The sequence below is a fragment of the Etheostoma cragini genome, chromosome 12 (assembly GCF_013103735.1).
Source record: "Etheostoma cragini isolate CJK2018 chromosome 12, CSU_Ecrag_1.0, whole genome shotgun sequence".
Classification (NCBI taxonomy): Eukaryota; Metazoa; Chordata; class Actinopteri; order Perciformes; family Percidae; genus Etheostoma; species Etheostoma cragini.
Window position 1 is genome coordinate 8,214,888 of NC_048418.1, and position 19,579 is coordinate 8,234,466.

Here is a 19,579-nt window from a genome sequence, read left to right on the forward strand (position 1 = left end):
AATTGCCACTGCTCTAACTATCTGCTAATACATCCACATGTCCCTGCCCTTCACCGCATGGTGCCTGCTCCATGTGTCTGACCTTCTGCTACTCTACTTTTTCCTGTGTTTGTATGGTTTAGAGAAGCAAAATGTGGTTGATAAACAGCCATATGCTAACATTTTCATCCTACAGCCCGGCATCTTTACTGGGACACACTGTGCCATTACACAATAGGGCAGACCAAAGCTGCAGAGGACACTGCACAGTCAAACAAGCTGAACACTGTTTAAATTCAATTTGGTCAAGGGTGAAAAGATAATATAAACGGTTGGTAAAACTTAAGGATTCTGGACAAGTAGCAAAAATCTTATCTGCTATCAAGTAACAGCAGACAGGAGCTTCTACCAGTGTACAGCCAGTTTATGGTGACAGTGTCACAGAATACTGTGGTACTGTGTTATATGTTATATTGTTGTAGTCCTTAAGCTTCTCATGAAACCTAATTTTTGATATCATCTATGGTCACGACATGACTGACGTTTGACCTATTATAACTCTGGCTTGTATTAAAATGATCAATAATGGAAATGAAATACACTGACCAGACATGGGCATTTATTAATTGCATTAAACACAGAGGAGGAAGCAATGCAACCCTGTTTTTAGCTCAATGACATGTTTGGTTGACGTAGAAACACTCTAAACAACTTGTAAGGCCGCTCTGACTCATGTTATGCTGCTGAATGAGATAAGTGCCGTCAGATAATGAATTGACCTACATTAGCTAACAATACTTGCAGCGTTATGCGTCAACGACAGTTTAGGCACCAATCCAAGGCCGGGTTTTGGATTAAAACACTTCCAATGAACATGCATTCAGGGTGAAACTCCTTTGTTTTCCCCGGGAACGCAATCTCTGCTCCCTGGCTTGAGTGCACTCATGTTTTATGACAGTTCTTTAAGAATTAAATGGAAAGCATATTAAAACAAAATATAGTCCCGCCTTGTGTTCCGATCCAAAAATGTATCCAATCCGTGACTCAAAACCGTTAGTTTTGTTATCCGATGCATCCCTATTAAGAACATTTCAGAGTGTACTGTACATGTGGTATTTCTAAATCAGCATCAGTGATGCAACCCAGCTGTAATGTCAAGTAATCCTTTGTAAGTGTAACTTCTGCTAGAAAGTCTAACCTAGATACAGCCAGGAATTTTACATCTCATTATAGAGTTAAAACATTTGTTGTACAAGTGGTTATACAGTTTTATTTGGCGGTACAGCTTCTGCGCTCTGGGGTGTTCACTGCATGATGTTCAACAGTCTACTAATCATTCCGCAGGGAGCACAATCAAACCCCAGGGGTGCCAGAACAGACACATACACACACTGAGATTTGAAAGGCATACTGTAGCTTCAAGAGAAACGTCACCAGAAACAGATGACAGGAACCTCACAGATGTGACGCGGGTGATGATGAAGGGAGGTAACATCACAACCAATCTGCAACAGGTAGAAAACTGCAGGGATATCTTCAGCATCCTCTCCTATCTCAAAACCCATTTCAAAGGCTTAGAATCGGCTGATGCACCAACGACTGAATGTCTTGTGTGAACTTGGGCAATGTGTCCGTACTTATTCTGCAAAAACAGTTTAAAAATATGAACAGCTGTGAAAACGTGCCAAGCAATTACATAGCATTTCATTGAAAAGAAAAAAAAGCATTTTGGCTGAGGAATCTAATTATGGCAAACAGTGGCGGAAGCAGGCAAGGTTTTAACAGCAGGGGGTTTGCAGGAACCAGTCCCACAGTGGAAAAGGTCAGATAATGTGCACTTCTCCAAAGCTAGAGCCAGTGTCGGCACCCCCAAAATCCTTCTTTTATCCTAAAAGCAGCAGCAAAACAAGAAACTTCCTAATAACTAATCCTGCTATACATATGGACAGGCTTCTTGTAGTAAGTTAAAATGTTGAAAACTTTATTTTGATAAAGGCCTGATTCTCTGCCAAGTTCATACACAAAAGGAAACAAATGCATCATTGAAACTAACTTCGCAGATGATAATACATTGTCAAATACATAGAATAAAGTATATCTAAAGCTGGGAAAATTCCAACTAACGTGCCATCCAAATAAAAGAAGACAAGCTGGTTGGTGCAGTCTGTCACCTCTCCCTCAGTTTTTGGTAATAAAGTGGTGTAGAAAACAAGGACACATAGTTCTAGGACGGATCTCTCAGCCAAACAGCTGACACCTTCACTGCTGCTTTTCCATCCAGAGCTTCTCCTGTACGCTCCAGCGGAAATCCAAATCTACACAGCCGCCAGATGCTGCTTCTGCATAGCCTGAAACACCACAGTCTGCAGTTCAAACCAAAAATCCTGTGAATGCAACTTTGTGATTTGTGTCGGGCTGTGTGTTATTGCGTCCTGAGGTCTTGTATATCTATTCACAGCAGTCCACCCAGACATTTTCCCTAGAGATGTTTTGATTAGACTCCAGATTTCTAATCTTTAATTATTTATGGAAGTATGACAACACACACACACACACACACACACACACACACACACACACACACACACACACACACACCTTAGCAATGCCTTATTACTGTTACTGTTTTCACTGTAGTCTTTTATACTGTATATCAGCTACTTAGTAACTCCAATGGCGCAGCTGGGGGTTCAAAGGCGAAGAAAAGGGACGGTGTTAAACTTTCCAAACAGTAAACTCAAATCTCCAAACTCTCAAGCCCAAATCATCAACATTTAGGTGATCACCGCCCGTACATTTTATTAGTTTGGAAGTTACAGAAGAATTCTGGAATAAAAAGCTTTCTCTACAAAGATACAACTCACTCTAAAATCCTAGTGGAACACAGGGGAGGATATCAGCGCTGTGAGTTTACAGTACAGCACAGTGAAAGTTTACTGATTAACTAAGTGCACAAGTGCACTCATGTGAACATACACTTTAAATGATTGACTTCCAGACATGTCAAGTTCAAGACATCTACGGTTACCAAAAACAATCTGAAGTGTGGCTCCAGCACACACTCAAACTGTACTTTTGCATTGGGCACACACATTGATCTTTAAAATCCCTCTTATCCAACCTTGAAGAAAAAGTAAAAAAAAGACAGCCTGGTTAACAGCCTTTAACCTTCTTTTACAGCAATTTGAGAACAAGTATGACTCAGATATGAGAGTCTGGGCTGGTGAGCGATCAGATGAATAGAAATTAATGAGGAGAATCCCAAAGTGATTTCCCCCTTCCCTTGGACAATCTCTCATTTTCAATGTAGCTGCACACAGGAGACACTCTTCTTAACAATTATTATCCATCTGTCAAAAGTAATTATGACTGCAGGACCAAATGCAATCACTCACCATTGTGACCTGACTGCCACAATCCATATAGTCCGCAACAATGAGCCGGTGGGTGGGTCTATAATTATAAGATACATTTGTGATGGGAAAATGTTACCCCATTTAAACTTAACCACTTCCTGTGTCTTCCATTACCAATTCTACTACTTATGTTCCATTGGTTGCATTATCAACTGACTGACCAGCATTGCGGACCCCTAGATTCACACCACTAGTGTGGCTAAAAAGCCAAGGTGCAAATGAGACACATCGTAGCCAGATGTTGAAAAGGTGTAAATATATCCAACTCTCCAAGGCACATACGTAATCTTACTCCTCACAAGTGTTACTATGTCAGTAAGTAATTTACAGTTTTTCCCATGTGATAGTGTCAGCTAGTGTGACACAAATGATCCTACTCCTGTCACATAAAAAACGGCAGGAAGGAAGCCCCTCAAGCTGTTAAGATGGGGTGTTTTGGGCAAATGTTATTTAGTTGTATGTATAATACCAACAGATTTCCCTTTATCCACACAGGCGCACAGCGCAAGTGGTAGTTTGCCGTCAGCTGTAGTCATTGGGCTGTGTTCAAGTGCAATTTTTTTGCTAAGACACAGGCAAAGTAAGGTGATGCCAAAGTCAGGTTTTGCCATCACTAGTTCTTTGCCATCTGCCTAGTATGTCAGTCTGGTTGGGGTCATGGCAAAGATTGTTTATGTTCAAGTTAAGGTAAGGGGGGAACACAAATCGATGCTAGAATACTGGAAAGACTACTCTTGTAATCTTGTATACATAGTATGTGGCTAATGGTAAAAGAAATCACATCTGGATTTTATATAAACATGAGCCAAGTGTAAATTGGGAATATGATCGAACAAAAGTTATTTTTCATGGGTATCTGGGTCTCAGATTTCTCTGCATTGAGACTGCTGATCATGAACATATAAAATAATCTGTGAAAGTGCTTGTGGGCAACCTAAAGTATGTAATTACATTGCTGTTTCTGAAAGCAACAGCAAATAAAAGCATTTAAAAGGGTTGATGTCTTTTCTCATTACTTCTGAGCAGTCTTCCATTATGCATCTGAAGTTTACAATAGGTCTGGATTTAAGAAAAGCTTGCTAAAAGTTCCTTGCCACTCTAAGTCACAGGCAGCCAAATGCATTAGAAGAGCATACAGAACAGTCACTCCTGTATATGGAAATGTGTGCCACAGTGGATTATAGTGTCTGTCTATTAACCAAGGGCCTGTAATGGGAATTGGGAGATTAGCCTTTTACCCTGACAAGAGAATGAGCCACATCTCTCTTCTCTCCTTCCTTCTCTCTCTCTCTCTTTCTTGCAGAGACCCGACTCCAATAACACAAAACACAATACAGAAAGACCCTGACTGGCCTGAAGACTAGGGCATTCAAATTGCTGTGACAAGGCAGTGGGAGCAGGATTTTACATTTCGCACTGCAGACGCAAATTAATATAACTGTAATACTGCCTGAGGTCAAATTTCTTGTTCTAGAAAATCTTCCCCTAGCTAGAAGGAATCGTAATTAAGACACATATTTTAGTCCCTACTGCTGCTTGCTTTTCAACACAACTAGACAGTTGTATGCAAATACAATTCGAAAGCACATTTACCCACTTCTGAAGTGTGTGAGTAGACCTTGTGTTTTTCCATGTTTCAAGCTTCATGCTTTGTCTTTTTTTAGTTTAGTTTTTCTTTCTTGTCTCCCACAAAACAGCACACTGGTGTCAGACAGGAGGAACATGGTCACAGGCAGCTATTGATGGACTCTGTGAGGGCTGATATCCTCTCGTGTGGGCCCACCAAAGGGCCGCTGTCCAATCAAAGAGTCCAGCAGCCACCCACCATAGAAACAGATTACTCAGACCGTGACTAAAGGCTTCCCTCTTACCACCAAAGCTGCTGAATGTTAGCAAAGTAGCACAATGCAGCTACTGTACACGATGGGCTCATCACAGAAGCTGTTGCTAGTAATGCCTTAGATGAATACTTCATTAATGGACTTTGAAGGCACCTTGAAGCCCTGAAGGTTAGACAGGTGTGTGACGTTGTAAATACTCCATGTTAATAATTTATTGTCAAATCGAACCACCACACATCAATGTCAAAACACACAGATCTAGTCTTTTTTGCAATACAAGACACATATACATGATGTGCTGCATAAAGTATCAGTATGAATAGAAGCACTGTATCTCCAAGTAAGTACATGTATAACACAGCAATTGCACTCTTTACTGGGGTTTCTCTTATGCACGTAAAGCTCAAATGGCTCCATTAAAAGCATGGTACATTTGTTACAAATCGGATATAGCATTTCGGTTTGCCTCACTTTAACTAATAGGAGAGAAGTGAAGTGCTTTGTGAGCTGTTTTCATAAATTGTACTTGAGTCTTAATGGGCAGAGGGATATGACAGTAGCATTGGTCCACATTTCTTAACACCAAAATGTCACAACACAAAACTTATTCAAGGCAGTACTGGTAGACTGATGAAGCAATTCTCTTCATAGGCATTGCTTCTAAAAGTTATAGAAAAGTGAGCTTTGGCAGTATAACAGTACCACTGGATTAAGACTTTGAAGACTCATTTAAAAGTTTTTTACCTCACTTGAATTAGTTGGCACAGTTTTGGCATTTACAAAGCCATTTTACAAGCCCTTGGCATAAAATGAATGCAAGCTTGCACATTAATGTCGAGATCATGACATTTTTTACAATGCGCAGTGTGAAATAGGTTGAAGCTTTCAGTTGCAATAGTAGCATTGTTTTGCATGAGGCAATTTAATGAAGGCATTTTTGCTGCTATTTCTACCCTGTAAAAATACATGTGGTGTTGAGATTCAAAGTAGGCTGAGGTACTGTACAGTATTCAGGAGTGAGGTTTTGGCTATAACAGATCTTTGAGGGTCAATACAAGTGAAAAGCTACAGCTACAGTAGATTTAGTGATTTTCAGTCTTGATATTTTGGAGGAGGTGAAACAGGTGGATACATTATAGCAACATCTGCATATAGTGCAATAATTTTTAAGCTCCAAATTATATTTTTTTATTATATATTTTATGAGTTCACAAAAGGTAGTGTGTATGCAGTTTATAAATGTCCGCCTGATTTGCTACCTTTTTGACTGATAAATACAGAAAATGCACTTTAAAACAGCATCAGTAGAGCAGGAACACTGCCTGTGTGCCTGGTGTTCCCAGCTGTCAGATAGGACAAGCAGATGCTCTGCAGAGAGTTGGAGCCTCATGAAAATGCTCTGTTTGTCTTCATTTAAAACAAACGGGATTCATCTTTCTTTGCCGTCTGGTTTATTTTGTTTGCTGTGGTGTTTTTCCTACCTACTGTACATCTCTCTAGATACTCTCTGTTCATGATGACCTCCACATTGTGCGGCATAAGACAGAAAACACATCCTCATTTTTGATCTTCCCGAAGGAGAGACTACAGGCGATTTTTAATGTGCTGTCTGTCTCTTTTGCTACCCTTTATCCGATCTACATCACAACAATAACAAAACAACCACTCTAAAATCAATGACACTGCAGCACTCTTCATCACTGCTCCCACCCAGCCCACCGTACCACAACAATACCCTCCATGGCCCGCCTCTCACCTGCCTTTCCTTCCTCTCTCTTTATTTTTCTCCACCCTCCATCACTCGTTCTTTTTCTTCTCTATCTAGTGATTGATGTCACAGAAGATAACATCACTTTCCATGCAAGATAGGTGCACACAAACCAATACAACATCCGATACTCTGTTGTGTGATTGTGTAAATCAAGCTATTCCATAAGTATCTGTTTGTTTGAAGCCTGTGTGTGTGTGACTGTGCGTGCCTGTATGCATACATATTTGTGCGTGCATGTGACTGGCCGATGGCTATGCATTTAAAACATATCTATCTCTAGGCAGAGCTTAGCTGTTGAGCTTTGATCACAATATGCCTCTCTAAAGCACATGAGGTCAGGCACAACTAAGAGAAACCATCTGCCAGCTAACATTTCCCACTGCTCTGCTATCTATCAGTGTAATATTTTCTACCACTTTCAGGCAAACTTCTGCCAAAGTACTGAGCTGCAACACACACATACACACAGTCAGGGTGAATCTCTTGAATAAGCATTTGATTCTTATTTAGCCTATGATTTAAATATAAGCACTTACACAGTGATAAAGGTTAAATGATGGGAAAAGAAATTTAAATTCAAATTTCAAAGCGACAGCATTTGGAAAGATTCTGCAATTTTGGTATTGCACAATCATATACATGCACAGCAGTAACCGGGTTACGCCAATTCTTTCCTCTGACAACTTTGTTTGGTTAATTTTCTGTAACCAGTGTCGGCCAGTGTTGGGTGGAATTGGCAAGCTAACATTAGCTAACTAACGTTAACGTTAGCCTCGATCGTTGTTTTATTGTATCATAGTAACAATTTGTATTGTTTCTAGGTAAAAAAAAAATGATTCCAGTGGAGTGGGGAGGGGCAGTTCAACCTGATAATAAAAATAGTTATAGCACCACAGTGTAAGGTTGTATTGAAGATTGCTAATATAGAATTATTACATATCTTTCAGTTCTAAATGTAACTGCATCCTCAGTAGGTGACCACTGTTTAGTCCCTTTGTTGGGCCCTTTAGAAGAAGTGTAGCCACAGTTATAAATTGGTCTGATGGTGATGGTTGATGGTGGAGACATGTAGACAGGTGGAATGATTTCAAGGCAGTGATGGCCTGCATGTGAAGCTTTAACATTGTGATGGTGGCATTGTAATGAGTCACTGCCTAGCTGTGCAAGAGGAATGTGATTGTTTCTACTTCCATGAGTGAAAGTGATGGTCATAATTCATCCAGTCACACTGAATCATCATCAAAAAAAAAAAAAAGAGACTGAGGGCTTTGGTTGCTGTGTCACAGCCATTTGCTCGTCATTCTAATTCCCAGCGCTGCTGACTCTCTGTTACCCTGGCTTGACTTCAGAGTGGCATAATGTCCTCTGTAGGTCTGTGATGAGTGTGTGTACTCATCCACAAACGGATAAATCAAAACAAAGTGAGACTTGAAGCCACACTCGACCAATCCAAACATCCCCGAGCCATCAGCAAAAATTCACAAGCATGCCTGTTGAGTCACAAGAAATGACATTTTTCACAAAAATGAATCACAAATTGCAAAGGGCCACCACATTTCGTGCAATGTTGACCAATATCCTCCCTTGTGGGTCTGTTTTTTTCTGAAAGGCACTGTGTGCCTAGATGCCTGTGGCCCCAAGGCCTTGGTTTACAGAACAAGCAGCTTTTCTTACACATCCAGTGTGTGTGCTATTGACTTTCATGCTGGGATTATTTCACAGCCGCCCCCGTTACAAAAACTATAGACCTTTTCATGTACACCGAATGGCGGGATGTCAAAACTAGCTCAACTCTCAACTTAGGAGACTGTCCTTATTTTTTAAATAATTTTACAACAAATGTCAAGCGTTGTGAATGTTTCAAAGAGTTAACTGACATACTCAACATTTGCTGGTGTTCTAAGCTCCATTGTGCTGTTGAGGGAACATATTTTGTTGCGTTAATTGAGAATTAAGAAAGTTATAAACATGCAAGAAAGGAACACAGAATATGAGTGATACATTAGTTGTTAAGGCATGTGGAACAAAATCTTGCATTTGAAACCTGTCGGGTGCACCGGAACTTTTAAACACAACTCAAATAAACGCACAATGACGTACCACACAGAAGGTTATTCTGTTCTGCACAGATTCCCAGTGTATGCTGTTATACCATGTAATAACATGGATGTAAATACCACGGCAATATTTTAATGGTTCAACTGAACTAAAATAGCATTTTTCACGAGGAAACTCACACTGCTAAAAGTATCCTCAGAGAAAAATAAGATTTTTTTTTCTTGATTTCTGGGAGGTGTAATGTTTAAAATGATGCAAATGAGTGCTATCTTTTGCGTGCTAAGCACTAAAAACCAAGTGGGATGAGGGATAAATGCATGGTGAGTGGGGGTAAGGGGTTGAGCCTGAGTGATGTTTTATATCCCCACATTAATCCCTCTCTATCTCCCTCTCTCTCCTTTTCTTTCTATGAGCATCTTTGCACTAATCTGAGATAATAGCTCAATTGCAGTCTTCTTAATGATCACTTTGGGCATGTTGGCTTTGAGACATGCAGACACAGGCCAGTAGGGCCAGCGACCAAGCAAGCAAATACAAACACAGTTACACACACATGTGGACGGGGCTGTATGGCCTCAGAGTTTTAGACACCGGATGCCAACAAATGCACTAAACACTAAGTGCGATCCAGGGAGAAAATGCCTAGTCATCACTGTCTAGCGGTCAGATTGGCAGCTGATTTAAAACCTGATTAATACTTAATTAAGTACTGGACAAGTATACCATCATTTACTGCATTTACTGCTTAATGGTAAGGTCAAATATCTCTGCATTTAATTACACTGTTACTTATGTATGCTGTGCATCTTGCTTAAAGTTGATCTGAAAATGTTATCCAGACCAATATACCCGCAAGCCAATATTATCCGTCATTATTAGGCATTTTACAAGTTATGGTATTTGCATTTATAGTGGCCAATAAATTTATATTTAAAAAATAAAATAAAAACGGACGAAACACCCTTCCAATATGTTGAGTGTTGGGGTTGCATAATTTGTCCACTAGAGGGCCCTCTAGATATTCCCTGTTGGCAACTCTGATTTTGTTTGTTTGTTGTTTTTGTGTTTTTGTTCAAAAGGACTTTAATTTTCATATCTTAAGTTTGCATTTTTTTATACATTTTAGTATCCCATTGTCACTGTAAATGAGAGAAACAGCTAATGGAAGTTATGTAAATAGATCAATCACAGCTGATTCCCATCTGAGAAACACAGAAACACACGCTGTTGAGGTTCTTTCAGTTGCATGCCCATCTGTTTTCACATTATTCTTTCTATGTTACAGTAAATGATTGTTGTACTTTGAGAGCAAAGATTACTGTAACAGAACTCAAATTCATGTTTATGCAAACCTGGCCAAAGCTGATTCTGATATATTACAGTATACAGTAAAATAGGACCTATTTGGGCTGATTTTGTGTGGAAAAAGAACAATACAGTAAAGATGAACATAAAGAAAGTAAGAAAAATTCCTGCATAAGGGAAAGGAAGACGAGTACCAGGACAATTCTGTCTCTGTTTCCTTTATTTATTAAACCGTACATTCTATAAAGCTACTCCGAGATGGCTCATTCATTTTTGTATATAATTCTGCAGCAAGAGAAACAAAATGCAGATTTCACTAAACTCAGCAAAACAAAAATGCAGAGAGGCGTCCAGAGAAACTACAGTGTAAAATAATGTTTGGTCAAAACAAGATCCTATTATCTATTGCATAAAGGCAGACCAAATAAAATAATGCAGTTTGTGTAATTCCACCTGATATGTGTTTTTATGATGATAGTGGGTTGTGACTGACTAAATGTTCCTGTTGAGAGAGAACCTGTGTTAGTTTTTTGGAATAGTTATTTATTTTGGGACATGTTTGTAGTGTATTGGTAGACATAGTGTATTGTGTTAGTGTATTATTGTATTTGGAAAATTAGTGTTGGAGTTTAGTTTATTAATTGATTAGTCCTTTTGAGGATAAAGTTAACAGTTCTGCCAGTTGCGTGTTGTAGGTGTGTTGGTGCCTTAAGAGTTTAGGAACATTGCTGAAAGTATTGAAAGAATTGTCATAGCAATCGTAAAAAATTGTAAGAGTTCTGGAGGAGATTTCTGAAAGCTAATCTCTTTTTGAAAAATGAGAAGGCGGTTGAAAACATCAAATGCAGCGGATAAGTAAAACAAAAAGCAAATCCAATAATGTGAGACCCACTTACTTTCAGTTACCATTGCATAACCTGTTTCTCAATGTTATGTTATTGTATCCCAAGCAACACCTGAAGCCTCTTAAAGAAAATGGTAGGATTTCAAAGTTAAAGCAAGTGAGCAATTGTGACTGAGAGATAGGAAAAAGCACTCAAAAGAGGTGCCTTTCAGTGGGCATGGCATAACTTCCTCCCTGGAACACACAAGAAGCCAAACTTATCTTAGATAATGTGATCAATTTACAGACTGTGGAAGAAAGTAGAGAACATCCACATAACATCCCATGTTCTTGAGACAACATCATAAATTAAAGATACCGGCACACTGGATTCACCTTCATGGTTTTACTCTGTCTTCAGCTGTTGTCAGATGTAAGCTGAGCAAAAAGCAGCTGAGGTTTAAACTGTTGAATAAAGCATTAAGCCAGGGTGGCGGGATACTTTTTCCTTTTCCTAAAACTTGCTACTGTGTGTTGGCAGTAGCAAGAGACTACATCCACCGAAAGGCTTTGGAATAAAGAAATTAATCACTACAGGAGGTGTGGGGAAGCTGCAGCAGTTTCAAAAGTGAGTTTGACTCTTAAGGAATTTATTGGGATGTATTTGGTAAAAAAAAACTCAATGGGAGCCGGCACACATCTTGTTGCTGACTCTGCATCTCAGAGGAAAACAAGAGAATACTTTGAGCTCTACAGTATGTGCCTCTCTGCAGGTGTCGCTGTTCAATTCATGAACAAATGGATCGTTATCAAATGCAAGCATTGGTAGAAAGTCAAACAGATGCGCTGGACTTTGCAGGTAACGCAGATAGATGGAAACTGGATGCTATGCTGCTCTAATCAGGGCGAGGATTAAAGGGAAGCTCCGTGTCGGAGTTGGCACAAATCTGACTTTGAAAATTCGAGGCAGAATTCTTTTGTTGCCTTCATTGCTGTCAACTGCAGACAAGGCAAGAGGCAGAGTGGCTTGGCATCTTATCCTCCCCAGGAATGTTATGCAACCAATAAACAAAATATACAGTTTCTATTATGCTTTATGTAGAATCAACTTTTCAATTAATTGTCAGAAAAGTTCAGAGTTCATTGGTATGCATTCATTTGTGTTTATGCTCACGTGCATCTGGTCCATACTTGTGTCTGTGCATAACTATCAGTGCAATTATGCATATATGAATGTATGGGTGCACGCAGTGGTCAGTGGGGAATAGAGTTTGGATGATGGGGGATGGGATGGAGTGGGAGAGGACTGGTGGGGGATGGGCGAACAAGAACAGGGTGGAGGATGAAGGAGGATCATGATGCATAAAGGATATGAGCAATAACCGTATTTTAAGATTTTTACACCGGTTCTGTAAGGTTCAACTACAAGTACCAGTGAGGTTGGAAATAAGGTGACACTGGCATGACATATGAGGAGATGTGGCATAGGTAGCGTCCTGTCAGCATATTTCATGACCATGGTCTGCTGGACAAATTCAGTCACTGGATTCTTGGGCTTGGCATTGTGTTGTAAAATAGTATTTTGTGAATACAAGTACAATAAGAAGTGAGACCATGCGTTCAAGCATTAAGGAACTTAATTTAAAAAATGCAACCACAACCACTCAACAACAAACTAACTGTGTAATTCCCACCCAGGATTTGCTGTGTGTACAAGCTGAATCCTTACAACACTCTCTCCCCTGTGCAGCATATGTTCTGCAGGTTCACACATCACTGCACTACATTGTCCCTCTGTCTTTTAGCCTCTTCATATGTAGAAATAGAAAAAGAGTTAACAGAAGCAACCTCGAAAATGACTTCAATATTGCCAGAGCTGCAAAGTGTGCCAGAGAACCTCTTTTCTAAATAAAACAGGGTGAAAACTGAACACCTACTATGCTTGGTCAAGCAGTTGTCCAACATTATCAGAATGCCAGCGGAGAGACAACCAGCCTCATCTGTCTGCCTACGCAGATGCAGCACACACAAGGAAAGGAAATGAACACGGAGTGAAGGCCAATCTGTAATATAATGACAAGTAATGCTGGACTGTCATAACCATCAAATAGTTGGTTGACAGTAGTCTCAGCTTAAAAGGCTTTCAGGAGGAGTGTTTTCACTCAAACCCTAAATGTTTAAGAAGCCCTGCCTGATGGAAAACACACAGGGGGTAAATAAAACCTCGCTGACATTTTCATTTCATTCATAAAAGAAATACTGAGTGCCTGACAGAGTAACGATTCTCTCCAAACATCAAGGGTTTGTTTGTGTGTGTGTGTTTGTGTGTGTGTGGCAGAGACACATGAATGTTTTAGGAGCAAGGATGCTCCAAGTGACCGAGTTTTTTTTTGCCATGCCTGAGGACCTCAGTAACAGGGTAACAATGGCAATACCTCCAGACTACTGTGCAAAGGAACTATGAGATGTTTATATACAACAGGTCTTTGTGTGTGAGGGAGTTTGTGGGAGAAAGACAGAAACAAACAAAGACAAAGAGCTGTATGGCGAGAAATAAAAGAGCATGTATATATGCATGTGTGGTGAGGTGCAGGAAGTCCTCCCGAGCTACAATTAGCCCAGACACAAAAGAACATAGCAGAACGGCAAACGTGCAGGGCTTGGATCCAGCTTTGGCACAACTTCACTGGTTTCAGCGCAAGCATTCCACCAGAATATAGGCCACTGGCTCACAGTCAGAAAGGAAAATGAAATTCTATTATTTCTGAGCAGAACACATCCAAGCTACCTGTCAGAGCTTTGTGCACTAGACCAATGCAATCTCTCAGTTGGACAGCTTCTTATTTGAAGATGATTGGAAAATGGTTCCAATCAACCCTCATTTTTAAAAAACATGCGTGTTTAGCATACATACACATACAGTATATACACACACACATACATATCTCAGGCATAAAATCACTTGCACACACTTTGGGCTTGAGGCACACACACACACACACAAACACACACACACAAACACACACCTAATCCCTCAAAACATGATTTTACTAGTGCATCTTTGTAAGCTTTTATGTCTCCCTAAAAATAAGGCACTGTCCTGCTGCATAATACACAAACAGAAAAATAGATAAAACGCTAATAGCATAGCAAATACATGAAAAGAATACAAAATGGACAGAGGCCTAGGGGAGATATGTGTGCATTTCTGGTTCCAACTGTTGTGAGAAAATACAGCTCATTAAGATAGAAGAGGTTTAATACACATTCCAGTCATGAACAGACCATTACTATAAGTCAATCTCTAATGGATAGCTGATGGGAGCGGTTCCAGGTATTGTCTCTTGATGAGATTAATGATATGCATCTAATTAGTTTTTTAACTTTTGGAATATTTTTCATGGATAGAAGAATACCTAATGGACCATCTATAAGATCATAACAGTACAATAGGATGCTTTTATGTTTTAGTACAGTTAATTGTTCTGGGTGTGTGGTTTGGGGAAGGGTGGAGTTGCAGTGACCTATCATTATGTTGTTGTTTTTTAGTTCTATTATGATTTTAATGTAATATGTTATTTCGATTTATTGTGATATTTGCATAACCATCACAGTTTTTTTCCAAAGTTCACAGACCTTGTTTACATCAATGTATCCACCGAATTTAACACTTACGGCAGTTTTCTTCATCACTGTTGTCTGAGCAGTCGTCATCGTCGTCGCACCTCCAGATTGTCGGTATGCACCTTTTGTTGTTACACTGAAACTGTCCATCCTCACACTCATCCGTTGCTGGAAGAAGAAAAAAGGAGGGGAGAACAATGTCCAGATGGATCAAGCATCAAAATGGATATAGTGGCTTGTAGTTCAACTGTCATTTGCAAATGAATGCCTAATTGATATTCAGCATTCATTCAGGTCAATTGGCTGAGGTGCCGGGAGCGTCATGGTCTGTGTTTTCTTTCAGTTATTGATCTACTTTGCCGTGATAATTAAAAGCTGTTATGAGAGAAGACGGAAACAGGAGACGAGGCCCCATAATTCTCCACAACATGAGGACAAAGATTCAGTCTAGGCTACTACAGAGCTACTATAGCCTACCTCTAATGCAGTATGGACGCTCACAGCCGGGAAACACATGACAGAGCCTGAACACCACAGCCATCCATTCTGAGACCAAGCAATCACACATTCACATTGAACAAGTCATATTCGTGTGCATTAATGATAGAGAAAAGTATGTTGGTCTTTTTTTCTCTTTAACAACGAACGGGCGCGCGCGCTGAGTAGGCTACCCCCGGCATCTCTTCTCACCTCCACAGCCCTATTCCTCACTCACACACACACCCACACCACGGTTAGATTTGATTTCGTTAATGTCTCACACGCATGGGGAAAACACTACTGACCTTCGGAAAAATAAATCCTCAGGACTAACGAATAAAAAAGTAGCAATGTTCTTATATCCGTCCACATTTCTGAAGTGGGTGATGGAGCTCATTCACAGCCACAAAACAAAGCCCGAAAGCCGCTCTTGTTGTAACGCTGCGACGCTGCTGCCTGCCCCTCCGCTGAGAAACACCCCCTCCCTCCGCCTCACTGGCTGCCCGGGGCGTGACGACAGTGCGTGGGGCGGGGAGAAGAGTGGAAAAATTGAATATTTGTAGTATTCGTATTTATTTTATATTTATTAAGTATTTTGTGGTTGAAAAGTCATCCTTGACATTGGAAACAGTAGTTGGCAAAACAATTGGTCAATTTATAGCTTTCCTGAAGCTTTCAAGCAGTAAGGCAACCAAATGGGCTTAGATATGGGCCTTTCTTAGTAATAAAAAAAAAACCGTGATACTTAATAATTAGCCTGCTATTTAAAGCTGAAAAATAGAACAGACAGATTTTTTTCTCCAACTTTTTTCTAAAAATAAATACGTAGAAAAGCTAGCAGAACTGCAACTAAATTACATAGGCCACAAATATACTTAGTAGTGTTGGTGCTGTTATGGCCGATACGGGACAAAACATGGGCTGTTTTGATCCATGTATAAAGTTAACTCTGATAACTTGCTTATATGTTTATAATTCAGCGTTAAATTGGAACACATTTTTAACATTACACTGTAGTCTAGTGTTTGCAAATCATTATCATAGTAGAAAACAAAACACAGAGAGGTTAAAAAAATCCAACCCTGACACACTGGGGAGAACTGCACCAAATTGCTTCACAAAGACAAAGACATACGCATACACACACACGCACACACACACACACACACACACACACACACATACCTATATGTACGTATAGATGTAAATGTCTATATACATATGTGTATATAGTACAGGCCAAAAGTTCACACCGCCGTGTCTTCGTGCGATGGAGAAAAGGTGAACGGATGGATTCTTCATTCCTGGTTCCCACCGTGAAGGATGGAGGAGGAGGTGTGATGGTGTGGGGGTGCTTTGCTGGTGATACTGTTGGGGATTTATTCAAAATTGAAGGCATACTGAACCAACATGGCTACCACAGCATCCTGCAGCGTCATGTGACATCCAATCCGGTTCGCGTTTAGTTGGACCATCATTTATTTTTCAACAGGACAATGACCCCAAACACACCTCCAGGCTGTGTAAGGGCTATTTGACCTAGAAGGAGAGTGATGGAGTCCTGCGCCTCCACAGTCACCGGACCTGAACCCAATCAAGATGGTTTGGGGAGAGCTGGACCGCAGAATGAAGGCAAAAGGGCCAACAAGTGCTGAACATCTCAGCAAAACTCACTCACATCTCAACTTCACTCACATCTCAAATCCGGCTTAGTGCAGGCAAAATCAATGAACAATCCTCATTGAGATAACACACACACACTGTCGCTCACAACAGACTGAGAGTAAAAACACTAGCATCAAACACCAATACAGAACATATGAACCTTTCATTTTTACAGTTTACACTACTAAATATTTTCTATAAGAAAAGAGTGAAAATGTTTTCTTTCCTTTTTTATTTTATACCAGTTTTAATGTAAACAAGAATGAACAACAAACTGGATATCTTCCAGTTTCCTAACTGTGTATGTGACATCAGAAATCTTACCTGGACATAGGGGTATCTTTGCTCTTTTACCTGTTGTTTCTCTCAAACGAGTCAATGTATACCTTCTCATTTTTATTCAGTTTCTTCATTTTCAAAAAAGGCTTCACGAGCTTTCCCTACATACTCTATATACTGTGTGGTCTAAAACAAGAAACCATTGCAATCAGCAGTGTTTGAACTGCACCAGGCTGAAATCCGTACAGTTTTGATAGCAGTGTGTTTACATTTGAACAAAGTGCTGTAAATCCACAGTGTTGTGCAGGTTGTGGTTGAAGTCATGGGATACGTCTGCAGAGTTTTAAAAACTGTGTTCATTGATGAAAAACGAACTAGAGTCTGGTCCACATAAACTGCTGCTGTGCAGACTGCGCTCAGAGTCTTGGACGTTAGTCCAGTTGTGCTCGCTGTCGTCTAGGACTAAAAAAAGAAAAAACTGTAATCAATTTGTTGTCATTATTAAGGTAAGTATATTACATCTAGTTACCATTTGCAAAAGTAACACTGTCAGAGGCCATTTGTCCTTTTTCAACATCAAAGAAAGAACCAACAAGTTGTGTGGGCAGTTTTCTGGCTGCAGAAATGGCACAGCACGACAAACAACACGCTGCCCGTCTCCTGGGTGGAGCAAAATAAGTAAGGAGTTCAACATTAGAGAAATGCATTTTGACACAGCATTTATCCAGTGTACCAGCCAGTAATACAAAGCAAGTGTGTGTGTGTGTGTGCGTGCGTGCGTGCGTGCGTGCGTGTGTGTGTGTGTGCGTGCGTGCGTGTGTGTAAGTGAGAAAAGGCAATTGGGCTCCAAGGGTTCTCCATGTCATACCCACTGAGCCAGTGAAATCAATTTTGGAGCATGACAGACAGGATGTAACTGTGGTGAGTAATTTAGAAAAGTAGCAGGCTAGAAGTCAACTCAGGTACATGGCGGTGCGTGGATCCACACACGTAGCCTAACAGACACTGTAGAAAGAAAGTATGGCTGATGGAGAGCAGAGGGAAGTGAAACACACAGGACAATATGGCTTTATTGAGGTAGAAACCAGCACGCTGGGATCCACCTGTTTCAGAATCTACACAAGTCTCTGTACAGTACCATATCATGTTCAACAACCCTGTTATTAATATACCCCAAGTGCAGTAATGTGACGTGATTTTCATTTATATGCAAATTATGCAAAGGTGAGCCGCAGGCTGTACGGTTTCTCAGAGGCAGCAGCAACAGGAAAAGGCCCCCTGTTACTCTTTCATTAACCAAACTGCAGCGTTGTTGCTCTTACTAAACACAATGAGGTAATACTCACTGGCAGATAAAAGTGCATCAGTAGTAAATTTATTTACAAGGTCTAGAGGCATCCAACCAGAGCAAACAAGGCTGCCTTTCAAATCTAGGCCAAAACCATTGCTGACAGCATAATCAGTCATTTTGATGGAGATAAGCTGAAGGATAACTTAATCCTCCTCCCAACCTCAACATATAGTTAAAAACACAAGCAGACAATGGCACACGCATGCACATGTGCAAATGCACATAGAGTCACATTTGATGACAATAAAGTCAGGGCACTGCAGAGAAAACCAAGATATTTGGGGCCTGTTGTCATGGTTCCACAACAACCACCTGGCAAGAATGAAGCAACAGGAGCAGACTGGAAGAAAAATAATCACAATGGTTGTTGAACAGGTGTTCAAATCCATCACCAGAATTAGAGTCCGAAAATCAGTACGTTAGAAATATCATCCAATGGGATTTAGGCTCAAATGTGTTCCTGTCTATAACAAATTCTGATTCTGAGCTGTGACCGGGTGTTTAGCCATACAAGAAAATATTCCAACACAAACTCTCTTTAAGGAAAATTAACCCAATGCTGCCAGTGACTTGGAAATCAAAATTACAAAAGTAATTAATTTTTAGTTAGCATTTCTATCTCCTTAGGGTTTATGATTCTCATCATGCAATTTACACTTATTATGAAATATGGTCGGATCCAGCTGCCCATAGTCATGGCTCACGTACTGTAGGTTTTGTACTCTGAAAGATAATTTTTACACATGGCCTAAGTTTTATCATTCACGTCCATCGGTCTTGCTCAAGTAAAAATAAAGTGATGGATAATTGATGTTGCACAAGAAACGTTTTAAGTTTAGTTGCAAATCTGATTCTCACACATCACAGATAACGCAGAGTAAATTGAATTTACAGTCAATTTGCTCTGAGGAGTGAGTCATGAAAATGCTTTTAACACACTGAGGATTAAGAAGGAGGCTGGGGATATCTAGGAGAGTGAGAGAGACT

The 19,579-nt window shown here is 40.2% G+C and overlaps 1 protein-coding gene across 3 annotated transcripts in view; it reads right to left on the bottom strand.

Moving 5' to 3' along the window:
• Positions 1-15,771, bottom strand: part of LOC117953986 (low-density lipoprotein receptor-related protein 8-like) — a 68,020-nt gene extending 52,249 nt beyond the window's left edge. For all 3 annotated transcript variants that reach the window (XM_034887415.1, XM_034887416.1, XM_034887414.1), the window contains exons 1-2: positions 15,603-15,771; positions 14,869-14,985 (exon numbers count right to left, since the gene is read on the bottom strand). In XM_034887415.1, the coding sequence (XP_034743306.1) occupies positions 14,869-14,985; positions 15,603-15,669 (184 nt within the window). In that variant the 5' untranslated portion in view covers positions 15,670-15,771. The remainder of the gene's footprint in view (positions 1-14,868; positions 14,986-15,602) is intronic.
• Positions 15,772-19,579: the final 3,808 nt, after the last annotated feature.